This window comes from Channa argus, chromosome 4, assembly GCF_033026475.1.
Source record: "Channa argus isolate prfri chromosome 4, Channa argus male v1.0, whole genome shotgun sequence".
Lineage (NCBI taxonomy): Eukaryota > Metazoa > Chordata > Actinopteri > Anabantiformes > Channidae > Channa > Channa argus.
The window spans coordinates 9,766,879-9,787,321 of record NC_090200.1 but is presented as its reverse complement, the minus strand read 5'-3'; the positions used below and the strand labels follow the sequence as shown (position 1 = coordinate 9,787,321).

The following is a 20,443-nucleotide window of genomic DNA, read 5'->3' as shown; positions in this document are numbered from 1 at the left end:
CCCATGTGAAGTGCAACTCTCAAATCTAAACTCTACTTCAGTGTGGATGCTCACAAGCTCATGTTTTAGTGGGATTGATAATGCGCATTATCATGGGTTAAGGCCCAGCATAGCAACAGGGAGTGTATTTGTGTGTTCTAAGGAAAACACAAACCTAAAAACAAGGCAAACATGGTGCATAAATGTCCAACTACTATCATTGATAGGAGAAAACAGAAGTTATGTGAATAGTCAAATTTGCAGGCCTAAATATTTCTGCTAAAAATAAAGTTAAGCTTTAGGGAAAGTGAGAATTATAATGTGCCCTAAACACGAAAGCTTGTCAGATAAAAGACATAGCAGGCGAAAAAAAAAAAAAATTATATATAGCATAATAACAAGCATAATAACATATCATAGAATTTGAAGTTAATGTCTGAACAAAAATAAGACTTGGAAAAGACCATTCATGAGATAGGCCTGGAATATCACTGTGTGTAATCTCCAAATAGCCCAAAGTCTCCCACTGCACTTTTCCTCATCAACCCTCTGACAGATTCAGGTCTCCTGCTGTGTTGGGATGAAAAGTGTGCTGGGAGATTACAGTGGTTGCTGCAGTAATTGGTCACTTCATATTTTCTTCTTATCTCGGCCAACAACAACAACCGACACGTAGACAAACAAGCTCTGTGTGCTTTCAGTTACCCCAGGAGTCTGTTAATTGTTTAGATCCTTCCTCTCATAACAGCATTTACATTCACTCTGAGTAACTCCGGGTTGTCATGGTATTTATGTATATTTTAGTCTGATCTCAGATATAAACAGCAAGTAGCAAGACCCTCCGTCTGTGTTGCATGCCTGTTCAGCTGGGCAGTATGTTCTATTTCAGTCCCTGGGAGCTATATACTGTGTACTGTGCCATGCATGCACATCTGTGTATTTACAGTGCATGTTCTGCTTCGCTATAATCAGCCTCATTACACAAACCTTTCACATTCACTTTCAAAACAAGACAGGAACTGTGGTGAAGTAAACCCTACAGTATCTACAGTACATACCAGTTTTTTGACAATGACGTGTCTCCTCGGATGAAGAATTAATGTAAATATATATATTTTTAAGTTGTAAAAGACCAGAGCTGTAGAAAGAAAGAAGAGCCGCGTGCGCAGGGATTTGAGAGGATGGGAATCCCTCATAGTACTGCACATGTTGTCATCTGACAGTACGCTGAAGCTCTCACCGGAGGTAAAAGGAGTGGAAAAAATATATAAAAATGCCACTTTAACAAGCCTCCTGGGACACCAGCTGCCTGGATTTTTGAAAAAAGAACAGCTTGTCTGATCTAAAATGCTCTAAAAGACTCTTGCAGCCTGGTGCGCTTCACATACATATTTGTCCATACAGTCCATGGTAAAGGCTTTGTGTATTAAGCTGCAACCACCAACCTGTAGCATCTACACTGCATTACAAACAGGTCGAATAACAAACACAGAATCTAAGAGAAACAGGAATCTCAAAGGTGTTTGCACTTTAGTCTCTTCTTACATGCTGTACTGTATTTATGTCCACTTCTGGGCTGCAAGTGCAGTTCAGGCAGTCTGAAAAGGGAGCAGAGGTCCACATGGGTCCAATATGCTTCTAGGATAAGGGTCCAAATTGGATTCGGTCTGATTGGTTCAGGTATGTTAAAACAGAGAGAAGGATCAGTGTGATCTGTGAACTTACAAAAATGACATCTACTCTCTTTGACAGTGGCTGCTTGTTAACTGATGGTGCATCATGCTGCTGCCAGTGCCCTGAGTGTGTATCAGCTAACCACATTATGGATAATGAGTTCTCAGCTTAGTTCGGATCAATATGCCCTATAATTTATTCATGTTGGCCTTGGATATCCTCAAGGTCAGTCCTGATCAAATACAAAAGCCATTAGTTCTGCTTCAACTACGCTTTGCAGCTTTCTGAAACTGACACACCGACAGCCACACCTGCTTCTGATTGGGCAGGTATGCAATAGCCCAACAATAGGAAAAATAGTCATTCTTAGTATACATAATATACTTGAACCTCACTAATCAGTATTGTGTTGATAACAGCAGGGAACTTTTTTTTTTGTGGCCTATATCTGTGGACACAGTATATCATTTCTTTTAACTAACAACTGTTTTTATTATGAAATACTCCCCAAATTATTTTCTTTATTCCTTACTTAGTCTAAGAAACATTGCAAAAAAGTTGACCTTAAAAATCTTAGAGCAAGATGATTTCTTTTTTTATCCAATCAAAAGTCCAGTCCTGAAAAATAATTGCTATTCAACATTCACCATAAAGCTGCTTAAAAGGCATCGAATACTCAACATTTTAGCGGAAGAAAGAATGTATTCACTTTTATGATCAACATGGTTTATTTTTGAACTACATATTTTGTGAAATATATATATATTTTTTTTTTTCTTCTTCTCAACCACCCTTGATCTTTCCCTTTTGCTTGAGTGTTTATGTGAAACAAAGTAATGCCCCAAAACTTCCTCCAAATGGAGATTTCTCAGCACCACACTTGGCACTAAGGATTCACCAAAACAACTTGCATACAGTAAAAGAAAAAGAAACAAAGTGTAGATGGTGGTGATGCAACAATAACTGGATGTGATCCATCATTACACTGTATTTCATCACAAGAAAAAAGAACAATGTTGGTGCTTTCTACATCCTTGTTGTTGCTCTTTATATGTGGTTTCTATTCTGCTGTCACCTGCTGTCAGCTTCTCAATAATTCAGGATTTGTGTAATACTTTCTAAGCTGCTTCTCCAGAGTACGTGTTCTTGTGTGTTTGCAAATCCGTGCAACTGAAGCTGACTTTGGGTCATTTTCAGAGGATATTTCTGTTTCTTTAGATAAAAATGTTAAATATGGAAGGAGGAGATTTTAGATTTTTGAGGCTGATTAACTTTTTTAAACCGTGTTTGACAGCATGTCCTATAGAAAGCCACTGATAAAAGCTCAAATGTCACAAAGGTGTTTGAAAAACAACCACCAAATGCAAACTTTAAGAGAGAGTTTGAGAGAGAATGTAATAAAATACCATAAGCTTTTTTTAATGAAGGGACAGGGACCATTTATGTGCATTTTATTCTGCTGCTAATAAAAGAATAATTCTGCCAAAGAACAGAAACACGCATAGCTAAGCAAAACGTTCCACCACACCATTAATCACACTTAGCATCAGTGCAAAGGTGGCTAGTATGCAGTTTTAAATGGGGACTGTACAATGATACTCAGGTAGAAGAAGATTCATTCAAGTCCCACAACACATCATTTAAAAGCAACGTCTGCAATCACAACCCTTCAGTTTGCTGAAGGAGCAAGTTCTGTATACTTTATTAAATGTTTGGTGAAAACAACACAGTCTCTAATAATGCCATACTTTTGAGTATTTTCCTTAACCACAAAACTTCCACTTTTCATGAAAGTAACTAAATAAAAAACATATCTTATTCAGACAAAGGAAGACATTTTCATTTAAACCCAAGTAAACATTATTTAAACCACACAGGCTTTATTCTTTTTATGAATAATTGTAAGTCATTCTTATATCTAAGCATATTCAAATGACCTGCTGTTGCAACTGAACACTGTCTCTACTTTCTCTATAATTTAATCCACAATATGCAAAATTTAAGAATCATACATAATAACACCCAGCAAACCTCAATTCTGATCAAGTAATCAGTTTAGTATTTGAATTTTAAAATGCCACAAAATAAATTTTAATTGCTTTTACTGTTTTATCAGCAGATTCAAAGATATTTGATTTATCTGGAAATCTGAAAAAACAACAACAGTATATTGTAATACTTTTTTAAAGGCATCACTTGAGGATTTTCTGCTGTTTAATGACACCATTAATATTGTGACTATGGTTTACGGTAGGATGCATTACAGTCCTAGAATTATGTGCAAATATTTGTCTCATCAAATACAGAAAAACTGTAAAAATATCAAATATGGAACAGATTTAGCCCCAATGTGGGGTTAGGAGTGCCAATTTAAATTAAAATAAAATCCAAGTCATCATATTATATAAACCTCAGGACAGATTTCGGAAGGCATCATGGGCGCTCACTGCCAGACAAGCTGTCCACACAGTTGGGTGGAACTTGAAATCTAAATCAAATATCTTAATCTTTTCCCTTCCTGCTTGTCTTGTTCCCATCAGGAGTCTTGACTCCCAGCAGCAGCCATGTGAGAAGAGCTGTCAACACGCAAAAGATGCCCATGTCCAACTAAAACTCAACAGTCCTCCTTCTCCCTCCCTTCCTCCCTCCTACTGGCGCCCTCCCTCCTTCCCACATGAGGACGAGAAGATGACTATCACCAGCCGACAGTCCTTCAATGTCCTGACAGTCATCTTCCTCCTGCTGTCCACTGCAGGTCTGTAAACTTTAGTTTGTGCTTATCGGTTATTCACCCTGTCTGACCCTCGCAAGGTCATATTTTTTTTTCATTAGAGGAGCATACAGTAACTCAAATGAGTGTGTCATGGGGTGCTCATAGTAGGTAAGCTGTTTCTGCAAACTCAGGATGCATCAATCCTTTATTAGTGCCATGAACTAAGCACACAAAACAACACAGCAGTTTATGAATAGAAGGAGATAAACAACTGATGTCCAGATGTTAAGTCATAGAAACTTGTCATCAACAGGAAAATGTATTGGCAAAATAATGGACTTGTCGAGAAAAGCTCTGACACAGAAGGTGCTCTCTAAATAATGTCTTGAAATTATGAAGAGAGAACATTATAACCTCAAAAGGTACAAAAAGAAAACCCCAGCCAACATTTCTCTGAGATAAGGAGTATACATTATTCACAGGCAGGGGGAAAAGATGCCAACTAAAGTCTGAAAATGACAAAATAGGGCAAGAGGAACATGAAGTGTTAAAGAGAAAAAACAGCTACAAGGAACATTGGGAGCAGCAAGTAGGATTCAACAGTAAAGCTGTAATAAACAGAAGAGTCAGTGTGTGATTGGTGTTAATGACCACGTTATTAAAGATGAACACTTGAAAAGTAAAAAATACAAAATATGTATTCATTCCCCGAAAGCCTTGATCTCTTTTCAAATACAGCAAATACAGCTTCCATTTGAGAGTTATACATTGTTCTGTGAATTGTGGATGACAGCCAGATATAGGGTGAGATGAGAACAATGAAATGCAGCACTATATATTTGCTGTTTTCGACCAATGTTATCTTACGTTCCATGAATTAATAACTGACATTTTAAAAACTAAATAAATAGGCTAAACTAAAATAGCCTATTTATTTACTAAATAAATATCAAATGTATCAATAAAACAATCAGCAGATATACACAAAATAAATATTTTTTTAAAAATGTAATGATGAAATAAAATGTATGACAGTGAAGTGGCCATAAAAAACGTCTCAGAGGCCAAATTCACATGCTTAAATTGTATATTTTGTACAAGCATCAGTGCAAAATAGAGAAAAACAGCAAATCCTCACACTTTAAAAGCTAGAATCAGGTGCAAAAATTGGTGTCAACCTCGTGATAAGATGATTTTATTCACCCTGAATGAAGGACATAACTGGCAAAGATACTTCTATACTTCTATAGTTTTATATATATATATCAATAACACTAATGATCTAAACGCCTCACGTTAAAGGGGACACACCTGGTGGGGTGGGATTAGAATCCAAAGGCTTCTGCATCCCAACCCAGTGCTCTACCACTGAGCCACCAGGCCCCCTTTGTGAGTCAATATGAAATCTACTGTAGGAAATACGATATAACGTAAGAGTGACTCCTGCTGTAAATAAATGAATATGATGTTTGAGCAGTTGAGCACAAACTGATGTTCAGATGTTGCTTGTTGTTGGTTGCACTGAGAGAGAGAGAGAGAGAGAGAGAGAGAGAGAGAGAGAGAGAGAGAGAGATGCACAATGTGTAGCGGTTTTTAGACCACAGGTTGTAAACAAACTGTGATGCAAGAGCCAAGCTTTTAACTGTATCCTAAAATTCATGAGGTGTTAATGAAAAGAGACACATGGGTGTGTTTACAGCTAAATCATATCCAGAACCAGCTGTTATTCATTTGAGAAGTCAGAGACTTCACCTGAACTCTTCTCTTTTCAAGCCTATAAGTCCTGCATCATTAGAGGATTTTATGTACCACTTCCAACGTCGAGGGCCCCTGCTTCCTTATTGCCAGTTCATTACTTACAAATGAAGAGTTTTCCTTCACTTTATAAGGCAAGCTTGACTTCTAATCGCAATGCCTCCTTCATTTTAACCTGTCCTCTGCTGAAATTATGGTTGTCGAAAGGAAGATGGCCGTCCACACCGAGCTCATTAAAACCTGAAAGAGCTCCTGCTTTTCAAATGCTGATCCATCCGTCTTTGAGATTAATGAAACACAGCAGCATAAGTGGACCATGAATTAAACCACAGCAACAACGCTTTACAGACAACACTTCCAGATTCTAAGGTGGAAATACACAAGAAAAACACAAATCCATCAGAATAAAACTTACCTCAATGACTAAAAGAGATGCCACCTACAGTAGATTAAACAAAGGCATATTGTTACCGTGAGATTTGGAGTTGATTATTTAGGGCCACACACAGCAATGTAACAAAGTACTATGCAGTTGACAGGTCTGTCACATAATACTGGTAACAGAAGAGAAAGGATGCTAAGAAGTAAATACTGATTGGTTATGAGACTGTTGAACAAGGTTGTATGGTCTGATTCATTCTGATGTGCATCATCAGCCCTATAAATTGATACTGACTGTATCTGGTTCACCTCTCTGACAAATTGCTAATTATTACCAATAATTATATATATGCTCACATTAATCTAAATTCCAGTGGTTTCCTTTTTTAAACAAAAACTTATTTGCAGCCAGATTCAATAAATGCATTGTTTTCCTAAAGCTTCAGGGATTTTGAATCACAGCTACAGATAAATGCAAATAAGCCAAACAACTATTATCTATATCTTTGCATATATATTGGATATAAACCCAAGTGTCCAAAAAAAGTAATAGCAAATTTCATGATGTATTTCTTAAGTTCTGACAAAAAGGTTTACAACTACCTAAATCTCGCTTCTTTAATTTGAATTCAGCTTTTTTCTGTCACGAGGAGAAAAGGTTTCTGACTTTAACGCTATATGGATATTTGGATATAGATACTATATGGATTTGTATAGAGTTCGGTCACAGCAATAAACAAATCCCTGAGTTTATTTGGTATATTTACATCCAGATGCACAGATAGTCTTATGTTTACATAATTACCTAATAAATGTACTTGATTTATTCTGAGTTGCTGTGTTTCTGTAATAAAAAGGTGACAGAGCTTTGCCATCCAAGCCTGTATGCATAATGTAATGTCTTTTCCAGTTTTTCTATCTGGTCTTATAGTAAAGTGTGATAGAGTTGTTCTTTGTGGTGACTTCAGTATTCACGCTGACAATTTTTAGAATAGTTATGCTACAGAATTTTTAAATGTTATGAACTCTTTTCATTGTCAGCAACATGTAGCAGGTGAAATTCAGAGTAGTTGTTATTACACATTGCTAGGGACTGTCCATGTCCCAAGGGTTTACATGTTTTTAATGAGCATTGTGCCATTAGGTTTTGTACTCTTTAATTCTGTGGACATGGCATTGCTTGATTCCACCTGCACTAATAAAATTGTTGAGTCTTTTGACTCACTTTGCGTGTCAACCTCAGACCTTAGAGCTCCTTTAAAAAGCAGACCTGATCCAACCATTAATGAGAGATTAATGAGAAAATACGAAATTGTAAACGAGTATGTGGAAGGGCTAAGCATAAATGGAAGAATTTTGGTCTTGTTTTACACTTTATTGTAATGAAAGAAAACTTGGATGGTGAAGGATGCCAGAGCCTTTTATTTCTCACAACTTATCTGTGCCAATCGTCAAAATCCCTGGTTTCTATTTCATACTGTCGATAGGGTACTTAACCCTCTCCCTCCTCATGCATCTGCCAATTGTTTTGCTGATTGCAATAAGTTTTTGTCACACTTAGTTTCCAAAGTGGAGATAATTAGGGGTGGGATAACTCAAAATCCATCATTTCTGGATGTGGTCTTTCCTTATCACCACTTCCTGAACCATTTCTTATGCATTACACTGTCTAAGCTACTCGATACTATATTGCATATGAAAACATCAGCTAGTCCACTTAACATTATTCCTACAAAAGGTTTTACTGGAAGTGTTAGACTGTGTATCACCAAACTTGTTCATTATATTGAACAAATCACTGAGTACTGGTTGTGTCCCTGATTAAGTTGCCTGCAAACAGCCCATTTTATAGAAACCCGGTCTTGATCCTTCTCCTCTGGACTGCTAAAGATTCTACCCCATTTCCAAATTGCCATTTGTCTCTACAATTCTAGAAAAATTGGTCACACAGCAGTTGCTGACAGTTTTGGAAAAAAAAAACATGTTTGAAAAGTTCCAGTCAGGTTTCGCAAAAACAACAGCAGAGAGACAGCTCTTCTACAAATCATAAATGACCTTCTAATTACTGCTGACTCTGGTTTATGCTCGATCCTAGTGCTGTTAGATTTAAGTGCTACATTTGACACAGTTGATCATAATATTCTGTTGGATAGTCTGAGGCTCTGGGTGGGTATATGGAGCACAGCGTTAACTGGTTTGCTTCTTATTTGTCAAACAGGAAATCTTGTGTTTCCATTAATTATATGTCATCCCTCTCCCACTCTGAGTAAGATGTTCCCCAAGGATCAGTACTTGGTCCAATTCTATTCTCACTATACATACTTCCATTATAATGATGTCATATGCAGACATAATATTTCATTTTACTGTTATGCTGATAACCCTCAGCTGTATCTCCCTATTACTCCCATTGACCATAGTAGGCTGAGTTCAGACCTATGTTAAATTTTAATGATGCTAAGACTATTATTCATGCTTTTGTCTCCTCTCATCTTGATTATTGCTATAGCCTATTTTCCTCACTTTATCAAAAGGACGTGAAATGCCTATAAATCGTTCAGAGCTCAGCAGCTAGGCTCCTGACTAGTACCGGGAAGCTCAGCCACATTCCTCCTTGCCTCCTTACATTGGCTCCTTGTTCATTTTAGGATAAATTGTAAGCTTTTATTGATTACTTACAAAGGTCTGGATGGTGTTACTCCATCCTTTATTTCCGATCTTTTAATTCCACACATGCCATTAAGAAACCTAAGATCATTAGAGAGGGAATTGTTGTCTGGTTCAACTTCCCAAATAAATCCAATGGGGATAGAGCATTTTCCATCATGGCTCAAAAACTCTGGAATGACCTGTCTGACTCAGTATCATCTTTTAAGTCTCGTCCTTAAATCCATTTATATCGAATAGCCTTTCCTGAGATGTGAGACTATTTTCTATCTATGTCATGTTATGTAATTTTTCTTTGTGCTTTTCTTTGATTTTATACTTATCCTGATTATTTTGTTATTTTACAATTTTTCACTTTTAAATTCTCTTTGCACTTTGCATGTTGTTTGATACATGCTTTAGAAATAAAGCTATCATTATTATTATTACTACTATATGATTAGTGCGGTACAGTGTTTGTTATCTGTCCCCTGTTCTACACTATCATTAATACTTGCATTCTCTCCAGAAAACAAAGAAGCATTCGGCTTTGTTTTTGCAATTTGGCAGCTGCAAGTTCAAGGGTGTTTCTTGAAGAACCATTTTCATCAATAATTCTAATAAATGGTTGTCATTTTTCAGTTAGTAATCAAAGTCAAAGGTCATGTCCAGTTTGAATAATAGTGTCTGTATCTCTCGCTTCATACAAAAACTTTCTTGCTTAGAGATATTTCTTTGCTGACAGTTTCTTAATGGATTTTTCATCTCTTTCAACACTGCAGCCCTTTCAGCTCATTATCGGGTGTGTGAACCCTACTCCGACCACAAAGGGCGTTACCACTTTGGCTTTCACTGCCCACGACTCTCAGACAACAAAACGTACATGTTCTGCTGCCACCACAATAATACTGCCTTCAAATACTGCTGCAACGAGACTGATTTCCAAATGGTCATGCAGATCAACCTCACCTCCACCTCAGATGGATATGCACACAAGTGAGTAACGATCTCTTTGGCCCAGTTTGACCCATTTAAACTGTGCATCTCCCAGGTGTAAATTTTATGTCATTATTCATGTTTATTTCAGGTTATTTTAGCTTTTTTGGTATTTAATATTTAAATTTAACTTATTGAACATACAATAAGTAAAACAGTAGGAAAAAAGAGAAAAGACAGCACAGAGTGCAGGTCATCTTTTTTACAACTCAGTTTTTATTGATTATTCTACTTATCACTACAGCTCTAATGCAATGTAGGAATATATACTCCTACTATTTGTTTCACAGTTCACTACAGACTAATGAGTCAAAATGTTTGGTGTTTTCACTGTCCCCCTTTCCACACCAAAAGCTAATTATTTCTTTTTTGGGCCATCATGGAACATTCCACCAAATTAGGAAATATGTGGTGCATTTTGCAATACCTGCTAAAAGAGAAACAAACAGCACCAAAACATAGCCTAAACAGCAGAGGTAACTAGGAAAAAATAGGGTTGTGCTACATCAAGAATCAACTTTTATGCCAGAAGGTATGCTGGAACAAACAGTTTCAGAGATGGGACATTTTCTCTTATCAACTGAAAACAGGCAGTTACAGTCTTCAGACTCACAAATGGTTTGCTCCCGTGACAGTGCTGCACTCATTGAGACCGTTTGCCTGTAGCTCAGAGGGATTGTTGACATTGGTCCACACTTACAGAGGCATTCAAACCACCATAGATAGGAGCAGTTGTGTTCAGTGGCATGACTCAGTGTGGTAGCTCAATAAAGCAGGTGTTAAGTGTTTGCTATTACATTAAGTATCACTAGGATACATTCCTTTGTTGTATTATAGAGAATTCATATGATAAAATATAGTGCGTTTCAAATACTATTAATCACAAACTCCACCACACAAATTACAAAAGATTTTCATGGGGGACACACAAATCTGAAGACACACATTGGGTCGAGGGCACAGACCAATGTTCACTCTGAACTCTCAGTGGGAGAGTTGGGTGACAAAGCTACAGCTTTCTGTATTAATGCACTTACTGTATCCATTGTATTGGACAATCCACACTGCCCAGCAGCCAGTCATGACATTTCTCTTCAGTGTCAGATAGCCTGTAGGGCTACTCTTTTTTTCCTGGCTCAATGCTTGAAATGATTATGGGTTTGATATTTACCACTGGCCAAGTGAGTTAAACCCACCACAATTCTGCTCAGAACTCACATTGCACAGTAAAATTGTATTCTAGTTTGAGATTTACTGCAGTTCAAAGTACAAAGTACTAGATAGTTTCAGAGCACCTGAAATGGTGCACAAATATAAACAGACTCAGAGTGTAAGATTTGTCTGACAGTAAATTAAACGAAACATGGAAACATGGAAAGAAATGTGATAAAATTATAAAATATGGATTTCCCTTCAAATAATCGCCCTCAATTTCTGTGACACTACTCAACTTACTGTTCTCAGTGTCAAATAAAGAGCAGCACCAATATCAGGGATATTTCGTATCCATTTTGGCAAATGTTACTCAAGCTTTTCAGAAAGCTATTTCTGCTCATTTACCTTTGGATTTATGGATGTGGGTGGACTAAAAGAAAGTTCAAATGTGCCCTGCATAAATCTAGCTGAATCGTGTAATACATGGAGAAAATTTATGAGAGGTGAAAACAAGAAGTAGAGATTTTCAGAGGCAGCCAGAATTAGAGGAATTAAAAAGTCTCATTTGCTAATGAATTAGTTTTGCTAATTAAAGTATTTTAAAAAAGCAGCAAATGGAACGGACAGAGGTTATTTAAATGAATTTAGGGTTTCTGTCAAAGGAGGACTTGATGAACGTTTTTAACACCTGGCAGCTCCATTGTCGCTACTGGGAGTTAGGGACCGAGCTTAAGAGTTATCTGGATGGCAGCTCTGAGCATCTGAAGAATGTTTATCATCGTCTTCCCAGATTATACTCTGTTAATACCCTCATTCTGTCTCTTGCAGTAATTATACAGCCCTGGTCGGTGTGTGGATCTATGGCTTCTTCGTCATGGTTCTGCTGGCCCTGGACTTTCTCTATTACTCAGCCATAAACTACGAGTTGTGCCGGGTCTACCTGGAGAAATGGGGTCTGGGGGGGCGCTGGCTAAAAAAGGCTCGAAGTCAGTGGCACAAGTCCATGCCAGAGGAGAGCGACACCCAGCCTCAAGCTCAACCTATGGGCCCCAGCCACTACCAGCCCCGACACAGCCTCCGAGGAGAGAGCCACAGCCCTACACTCCTGCCCTACAACACATCCACTGCATGGTGAGTCAACATCTGTCACACGCTTACAGGTTAGAACACATGTCTATAGTAAAGCTGCAAAAATCAGAAAATTGTATTTTCTTATAGTTAAGTACAAGTTATTTGCACTGTGCAGAAAATTCATTATTATACGTCCTTAGAAGAGAACTTTATTGTAGCCTAAATCACTTTAACACTTTTTTATTATTATTATAGCCTAAATAATATGACTATAACTATACTATATTGTGTTTAGTTTGCAGTATGTCCATTTGCTTGTTGCATTTTTCCTTATAATATACAATATACAACTCAGTTAGGCAAAAGATTTACAGTAAATAGCCAACTGGCTACATCTGTATCAATTTCTTCTTCCTGGCACAAGGATTTATAAATTCTTCATTCATGCCATGTGGCAGAAAGGGAAGAACAATAAAAACATCCTGGAACTCCAACTAGAGTGTCCATGGATTATTCCAAGATAGTTGCCTGTATTGTTAGCCTTGTAGCCACTCCAAATAGAAACAAAACCTAAATGAGCCATTTTATACCACAGGTAGAACCGAGTTAACTACATTATGTGGGTTGTTTGGGAAGTAAAAATCTTATCATAACATCAAAATGTATTTAACATTTATGACATTAATTTAGTACTTCAGTATTACCCTAACCCTGCCAAATACATGTATCAGAAGAAAAGCTGCATCTATGGCGTTGCCTCTTTTACACATTGTTCAAACTTCTTTGGAATTGGGGTTGTAGTTTTCACATCATTTTATTAACATCACATATACAGTGCTAATAAAGAAGTATTCATCCAATATTAAAAGGAAAATCAGACTTAGATATCCCCCACCACATTGTTTTTTCTAGACAAAATTCTGCTCAGCACAGTAGAGTTATAATACTGTTATCACTTTTCACTTACAGTTAACACGGTACCCATTTAAGTCTCATTTTCTTCTGTCTTTAGTTGTACCCTGTGTTGTGTTACATATTGGCAAATGTACAGAGAAACAGTCTGTGTAGAAGGACAGATTTCTAGCATACTTTTCCTAAACAAACAGGGAGGAAACTGGAACACCAGTTTTCTCATATACCTACCATATACCATATTGTCATATCCCTATTATACACATGTATACTATCAATTCTTTCCAAATTATTATTGAATTCTTTACTAGTAAGTTACAAATATTTCAAAATATGGTTTCCCTCTGACAAAGGACTTTATCAATATTTTAGAAGTCCATCCACCCACTAAAGGATAATTTTTGCAAAGCATCTGATCTCTATTTGTCTTTCATCTTAAAATAGCTTTATTTAGTCTGAAGATAAGCCTCTCTTTTTTTTTTTTTTTTTTTTTTTTTTTTAACTCTGACCAACTGATTAGGGAGTAGTCATTACTAATGAACCAAAAAGAACAGGATAATGTGAAAGCTTCACTGCCCACCAGGGGACCCTAACTCATATTTATCCTGAATAATTTTACTCTCAGTTACTGTACATTAGAAAACTTAAAGGAGTTTCTGTGGCAAAACACCATCTGCTGCCTTTTCAGCTTATCTTACTCACAGGAGTTGCAAAGTATGTTGTGGCCTTTGTGATTGTTAAGACACATGAGATGATGACCACAGTCTGAACAAACCTACATTTTTGTGCAGTCAATTTTTCATTCCGTTCTCTGTTTCAGACACTGTGCACCATATCTGTCTGCCTGGGGTTCAGAGTCTCGCTAGTGGGAGACATCTCTCTCTCGGGTCATGATAATTTAATGTGTGCAGAGGTTTGACAAATGGCTTTGAGAAGCAGTGAAGCCATAGATAGAGGAACTGGGATGCTGCAGAGGAGACCTGGGGCAGCTCTGCTGGTGGAAACATGGTTTACTAGGAGTTGACATATCCACGTAGCCTCCTCATTAGATACAAAGTCAGTTCAGTATGACAGGAGTCATCAGTCCTAGACTGGTTCAGTTGACCTGTACTGGCAGCTATCCAGCTTTAAAACAGACAACGACTGGAAAAAAGTGTTTTTGAACTTAATCAGAATGCTCATTTACAAAGTGGGCTTAGAAAATGAGAGCATGCTTGGTCCATGATTATTCATTGTAATGATAGGTTTTGAGAAGGGTTTTAGGATAAATAGGATAAGTCTCCCATAAAAACTGCTTCCTTAACAGCTTTTTACTAAACAGGCCAGAATTTAAAAGAGCTATAAATATAACCGGAAAATTACTGACATTAGTTAAAAATATAAAAATAAAAAGTGATAGATGATGGGAGCTATATTTAGTCTCACTCACAAGTAGTTTTGGGGGCAAGATTAGAATAGCATGTTTACAGTTTTGGATGGTGAAGCATTTTGCACAATACAGATAGTGCGTACACTTTTTTGTAAATTAATTATATATAAATACTGTATGTAATTTACAGTTGTTGTTGCTAACACAGTGCGTGATCAGGTGGCTCAGCCCATGGTTTATTTGCAGGGGTACAGATCTTTATCCCCAGAGAGGATACAGGGTACATGGCTCAGAAAACTGGATCCATTTAGTTGAACATCTGTTGGCCAAATGTAAACAGAGATGGGGTCAAGTCCCACAGCTGGGGCAGCAGCATCTAAAAACGATCCAGTCACACAGTATCTCAGGAATCCAGCACAAATGTTTGCTAGTCCTAGAGACATTGCTAGCAAGTTTTAGTAACCTTTGGGCAGACTAGATACAGTATATCTCCCTGTTTTAATCTTCAAACTAACCTAAGCTAACCAGCACATTGCTCTAGATACGTACAGTGGTGCTTGAAAGTTTGTAGATCCATTAGAATTGTTTCTCTTTCTTAATAACTATGACTTAAAGGTGGTCAGACTTTAATGTTATACCCAGGGAGACCTAATTATACAATTAAGGGAAAATCACAATTATTAATGTATTTATTGTGGAAAATTATCCGATATGAAACATTTGTGTGGAAAGGGTACAATTTTACGGCAATACCTTCAACTAAATGTTTCCAGTAAATGTTTATCAGTCCTGCACACTAAGTTGGAGGGATTTTAGCCCCTCTATAACTTTTACTACAAAACAGCTTCATCTAATATTTGTTGGTTGGCTTCCTCAGCATTTCTATAGGTGAAGATGGTCAAGACGTTGACTCGGCAATACCAAAATTTTGAATTCTTTTACCTTTACCATTCTTTGGTAGAAAAACTCAAATGCTGTGGGAACCTCAATGATGGCTAGCCCTCCTTGTCTAGAGGCAGCAAATCACACGTAAATCGTTCTCTCTACAGAACATTTTTCCAAGGGCCTTCTGGCTTATCCACATGACGTTGAGCAAACTGTAGGTGGGCAGCAATGTTCTTTTAAACTAGTTGTTAAGTGTGTGCCACTTCCAGACTGTCATTGACTAGAAATCTGTGATAGTTGTGGAAACATTTTTTTATATTTTTACTGTCCATTCTTCTGGTGTGTCCCCAGCCTTAATTTGATCCTCATTATGGAGGACTTGGAGGAAGGAAGAAAAGCAGATAGATAGATATATAGAAAGATTTATTCAGGAAAAGTAAACTTCTAAAGGGGTTACGACTTTAAACCATCACTCTTTGAAGATTTGAGTGGTTTTTATCTTATCTACCTTTGCAAGAAAGCAAATAATTGTATTTCAAAGTGCCAGACTAATTCTTTAAATATCCAGGCTAAATCCATTCAAAGCAATACAGGAGCACATAAGGTTGCGGCAAGGAAGAGGTACTTCTGACTATCTGGCAAGGTTATGGAGGGACATCAGACCAAATCTATTGGAAACCACTGCACTCACAGAAAAAGAAAACATTGGCACCACAAATCTTAGCAGGGTTCTCATACAACCCTTAAACGGTAATAAACACAGCTGTTCCTGGAAGCTTCTGCTCTATCAGCAACATTAAAGCCTTGATTGGTTGTCCACTCTTAGCCACTAGGGCATTAAATGTTTGGCTAAGATCCCAGTTTGCGCCAACCATCTTTGCCCACCAGCCTACCTCTTGTAATTAGCAGCACTGGGAGCTGCAGCAGCATGTGAGTATTTTTACTCTTTACAAAGAAACATTTGATGAGCAGGAAGTGAGAATATTTGATATTAATCACATATTTTACATTTCCTGTGTAATGTGCCCGATATGTCACTGTGGAAATATTTGATGCACTCCTATCATTTCAGGCCAACTTTCTTGCATCATTTAAATAAATTACATTTGTCTTTAGTCAGTACTGATCAAGGTTGATCAAGGCTTACTCTGAAAAAACAGCAATGTAATCAAGATAAATAAACAGCAAGGCTACTTGTTTTCTCATGTTTCCTGGCAGAATTAAAAATACATGACTAAATGTTAGGTGAAATTGAGCTTAGTTTCAGTCAGAGGTGTCAGATAAAAGAGGGCGAAATGAGATGTTGGCTACATCAACTTACACCACTGTACATCAACCAGAACACATTGACTCCCTCTGTAAATTCATTAATCACTTGGCACAAGGCTGCAACAGAACCTCGTGCCAGTATCCACCTACAAACTTCAGCTTATGTTGCCAGCTGAGATTAACCATGAGCACTAAATGTTAGGTGGCATCTGTCACCTCAATGAGCATATACCTGACTCATCAGCAATCGTAACACTGCCTCTTACAGTCAGGCCTCATTGACTCAGCGTTATTAATCAGTTTAGTAAATGTAGTCTCATCCTGGATTCAATCTGTTGTGTTATTTTGGTCATATAGTTGGTAACCATTCCACCTTAGCATATGGATCAGGCTGTATTTATCTGTGGAAACCCAACCTAAGCCCAAAGGTGTGTTGGCCAAACCCAGCACAGCCCCGACAACCCCACTGTATTTCATGTCAAAGCTTGACCTGAACCCGGCACAGCTGAGTTTGTGCTGTCTTTTCTAGCATATACACTTAACTAGAGGCAACATAGTCACTAGAGGCTCATCATTTTGGTGTTTAATAGCACTTTAAATTAAAGAAAAAAACATGGATTTGTGTAGTCTGTTTTATAGTTCTAAATATTTATGCCTGTTTACCCCTGACCATCTTGACCGAACACGACCTAAACATTATTTCTAAATTTCTGTGCAAACATGACCGAACCAATTCAAACCTTCAGGTACCAAATGGTTGAATTGGGTATCCACCCTCTAAACCATCTACCAGTTCTGTAGATGAAATGACACTGCCCCACTTTGCTCTATTCTGGAAGTTCAAACTATTTTTCACATCTTCTTTTCTGTCAGAATATAATCAAAGCCCGACTCTGTCTCCTGCATTTTTACCTCCATCTTTGAAGTCACTGGGTTGCTTTCTGAGGTAATAATAGAATTGTACATTATGAAATTATTCCTGGCCTGTCTGTCCACTGAGCAGAATGCCAAAACCTTGTCCAATTAAAGCAACACTTTCCATGTGGTGCAAGTTAATTAACATCATAGATGCTACAAAAGCAGCCAGGCCCAGAGTTCTGCTGCAGGGTAACGGGGGAGAGCAGGAGAACAGGTTTAGCTCTCTTCAAGTTGTGAGATTGACTTTCGGCATTGCCAGAAGGAAAAGAGGTTGCGGAATTTATTCTGTTTATTTGTGACCTTTTGGGGATCTTTTATTAGATCTGTCACATGTTTTCTTTGCATTTAGTCATTTTTTTCTACGGTGCAACAGAATAACGTTCAAGTTCAAAAATATCCCAAGTGTCACATCAACCCACTGATAAACGATATTTCCTACTAGCATACAAAGAAAATCAATAAGGTGCGGAGGTTGTTATTTTCCCATTAACAATGTAGTTATATTATTTTCGACAGCAGAAATGGGTGCGGTGGATTGATTCATGGTGGTGGGGTGGGGTTAGTATCTTTGCAAGAATTAGAGACTTGTAAAATATCCCTGTAAATCTGATTTCCTTTTTAAAAGCAAAGCTGCCCTGTTTTATAAGTCTTTTATGTTTTCTGGCCTTGAACCAATTTTGAAGCCAATATGTTGTTATATAAAGATCAGTGAAAACCATGAAACACAAAGCACAACCATTTCTGCCACGTAGAAACAAAGCCATGAACGTGGATTCAGGTTTTTTCCAAACAAGTCTTGTGGTAAATTAATGATACAAACATGTGCATACTAGACTTGCTGCTTAGAGAGAATAAAAACAATTTCTTAAATGTTTTTATTTTCTGTGATCCCTTTTAATTTAAATATCCATGTATGTATGTGATCGTGTTTTTATTCATCACTTGCTTAGTAGTCCAAGGCTTTAAGCACAATCTAGAATCTTATTATTTTGATTATGTCTCATTTTCTCAATTAATCACTTAGTTTAATGTGACAAATGAACATCAACATTTCAGAAAGTGACACTCTCCAATACATAGCCTATAAAATATTGCAAACATATTGCCATAATATAAAACTTATAATAATGAACAAAAACTATGGAGGGTTAAAAATGTAAATTTGGAGGAATTTTGCTTCAAAGTTTACACAAATAATTAACTGAGTATGCAAATAGTTGCCAATTATGATCTTTTGGCTTTGACTATCCAGGGGCCTGTCGACTCGGTGGTAGAGCATTGAGTTGGGATGCAGAATGCCGTGGGTTCGAATCCACACATGGTGGGGGAGTTGAAGGTCCATGCAGTACATAGGCATTTGTGTTTTAACTACATCTCCCCAATCACTCTAGAACAATTAGTTCTTTCCAAATTAAGCTTTACAAGTCCTGTTATTTGTTTCTAAAATCTTGCAGCACTACATTCAATTCAAGGACAAGTTAGCTTACTCCAACCCCATGAATATAACCTTCTTAATCTTTGTTAAGATGTCTACTCTCAGACTTGAACCCATTTTGCAGTCAATATTTTGACCTGTTTTAATGTCCAGGGATAGCTTAGGCCATCCAACCATCTATTATCATGACCCCTCATCCTGTTCAGGGTCACTGGGGCCTCCAGCCTATCGCCTACCACAGCTCCCATTGGGCAAGAGGAAGGGTACACACAGGATCGAACGCCATTCTATCTTAGGGCCAACACACATACACAGACAGCAAAACCATTCACGCTGAACTACAAGCAATTTAGAGTCCACAATTAACCTAAAATGCATGTCTTTGGAATGTGGAAAGAAGCTGGAATACTCAGAAGAAGCCCACGAACCACAGGGAAAAAAAGGCAGCAGCCAGCACGTAGATTTGAACAAAGGACATTTTAGCTGTGAGGTGGCCTGCATCAGAGGACTTCTGATTTCAGATAGATAAGATAATCTGCATCTCAGCAAGGGAACAAACAATCTGGATTTGCAGAAGAAACTTGGGAAACATGTAGAGCAAAGAAACTTTAGCATGTAAAAAGCAAAGATCAGACATGGAGCATATTGCATGCACCATGAATTGTGAATTAATACTAATCAAAGAATTAGCTCAAATCCAGAATTTAGTCATAAGCATTTATTCTGTAATGTTACAACCAACTTTAGTCACTGCAGCCATGTCTCCCCCATGCCAAAACACAGGCTAGCCAATGCTAACACTGTAAAGTATAAAACATATCCTATCATACAGCGCTGTCAAGCAACATGTTGTATGTCTGTGTGTTTACACGAGGTCACACATTCTCTCGTGAGCAGGGGACTCTGGGGGAAAAAAAGTAAAGTAGAAAACACTAAAGTTTACCAAAATTCACCATAGGGCCCTGGAAGCAGCCAGGAGAAGTCCAGAAGACAGACGTGAGCATTCAATTCAGCCAGGTCAAAGAGCAAGCTGAGCTGCTCTACTGAACAATAGGACAGAGGCTGAGCTTGTCCAGCATGAATAGAAATAAAAAACTAACCCAATTCTTTAATTTTCTATTTTCTGATTTTAAGTTAGACATTATATCCATAGACCATTGAAAAACAGACCCAATACAATCCGAATTTTACATTGATCTGACAAATAAAGTAATAAAGTTTTAGGACACTGAAATAAAATTTCCAATGTTCTGCTTTTTAATTTGTAAATAAATGTTTTTACTGA

At 37.5% G+C, this 20,443-nt stretch overlaps 1 protein-coding gene across 3 annotated transcripts in view; it reads left to right on the top strand.

The window, feature by feature from the left end:
* Positions 1–20,443, top strand: part of shisal1b (shisa like 1b) — a 35,052-nt gene that overhangs the window by 12,847 nt on the left and 1,762 nt on the right. The window contains exons 1-4 of one of the 3 annotated variants that reach the window (XM_067502087.1): positions 4,209–4,408; positions 9,931–10,144; positions 12,128–12,430; positions 14,103–20,441. In XM_067502087.1, coding sequence (XP_067358188.1) covers positions 4,342–4,408; positions 9,931–10,144; positions 12,128–12,430; position 14,103 — 585 coding nt within the window. In that variant the 5' untranslated portion in view covers positions 4,209–4,341 and the 3' untranslated portion in view covers positions 14,104–20,441. Of the gene's footprint in view, positions 1–4,193; positions 4,409–9,930; positions 10,145–12,127; positions 12,431–14,102; positions 20,442–20,443 lie in introns of those variants that run through there. The other 2 variants (XM_067502088.1, XM_067502086.1) reach the window with 2 other exon arrangements.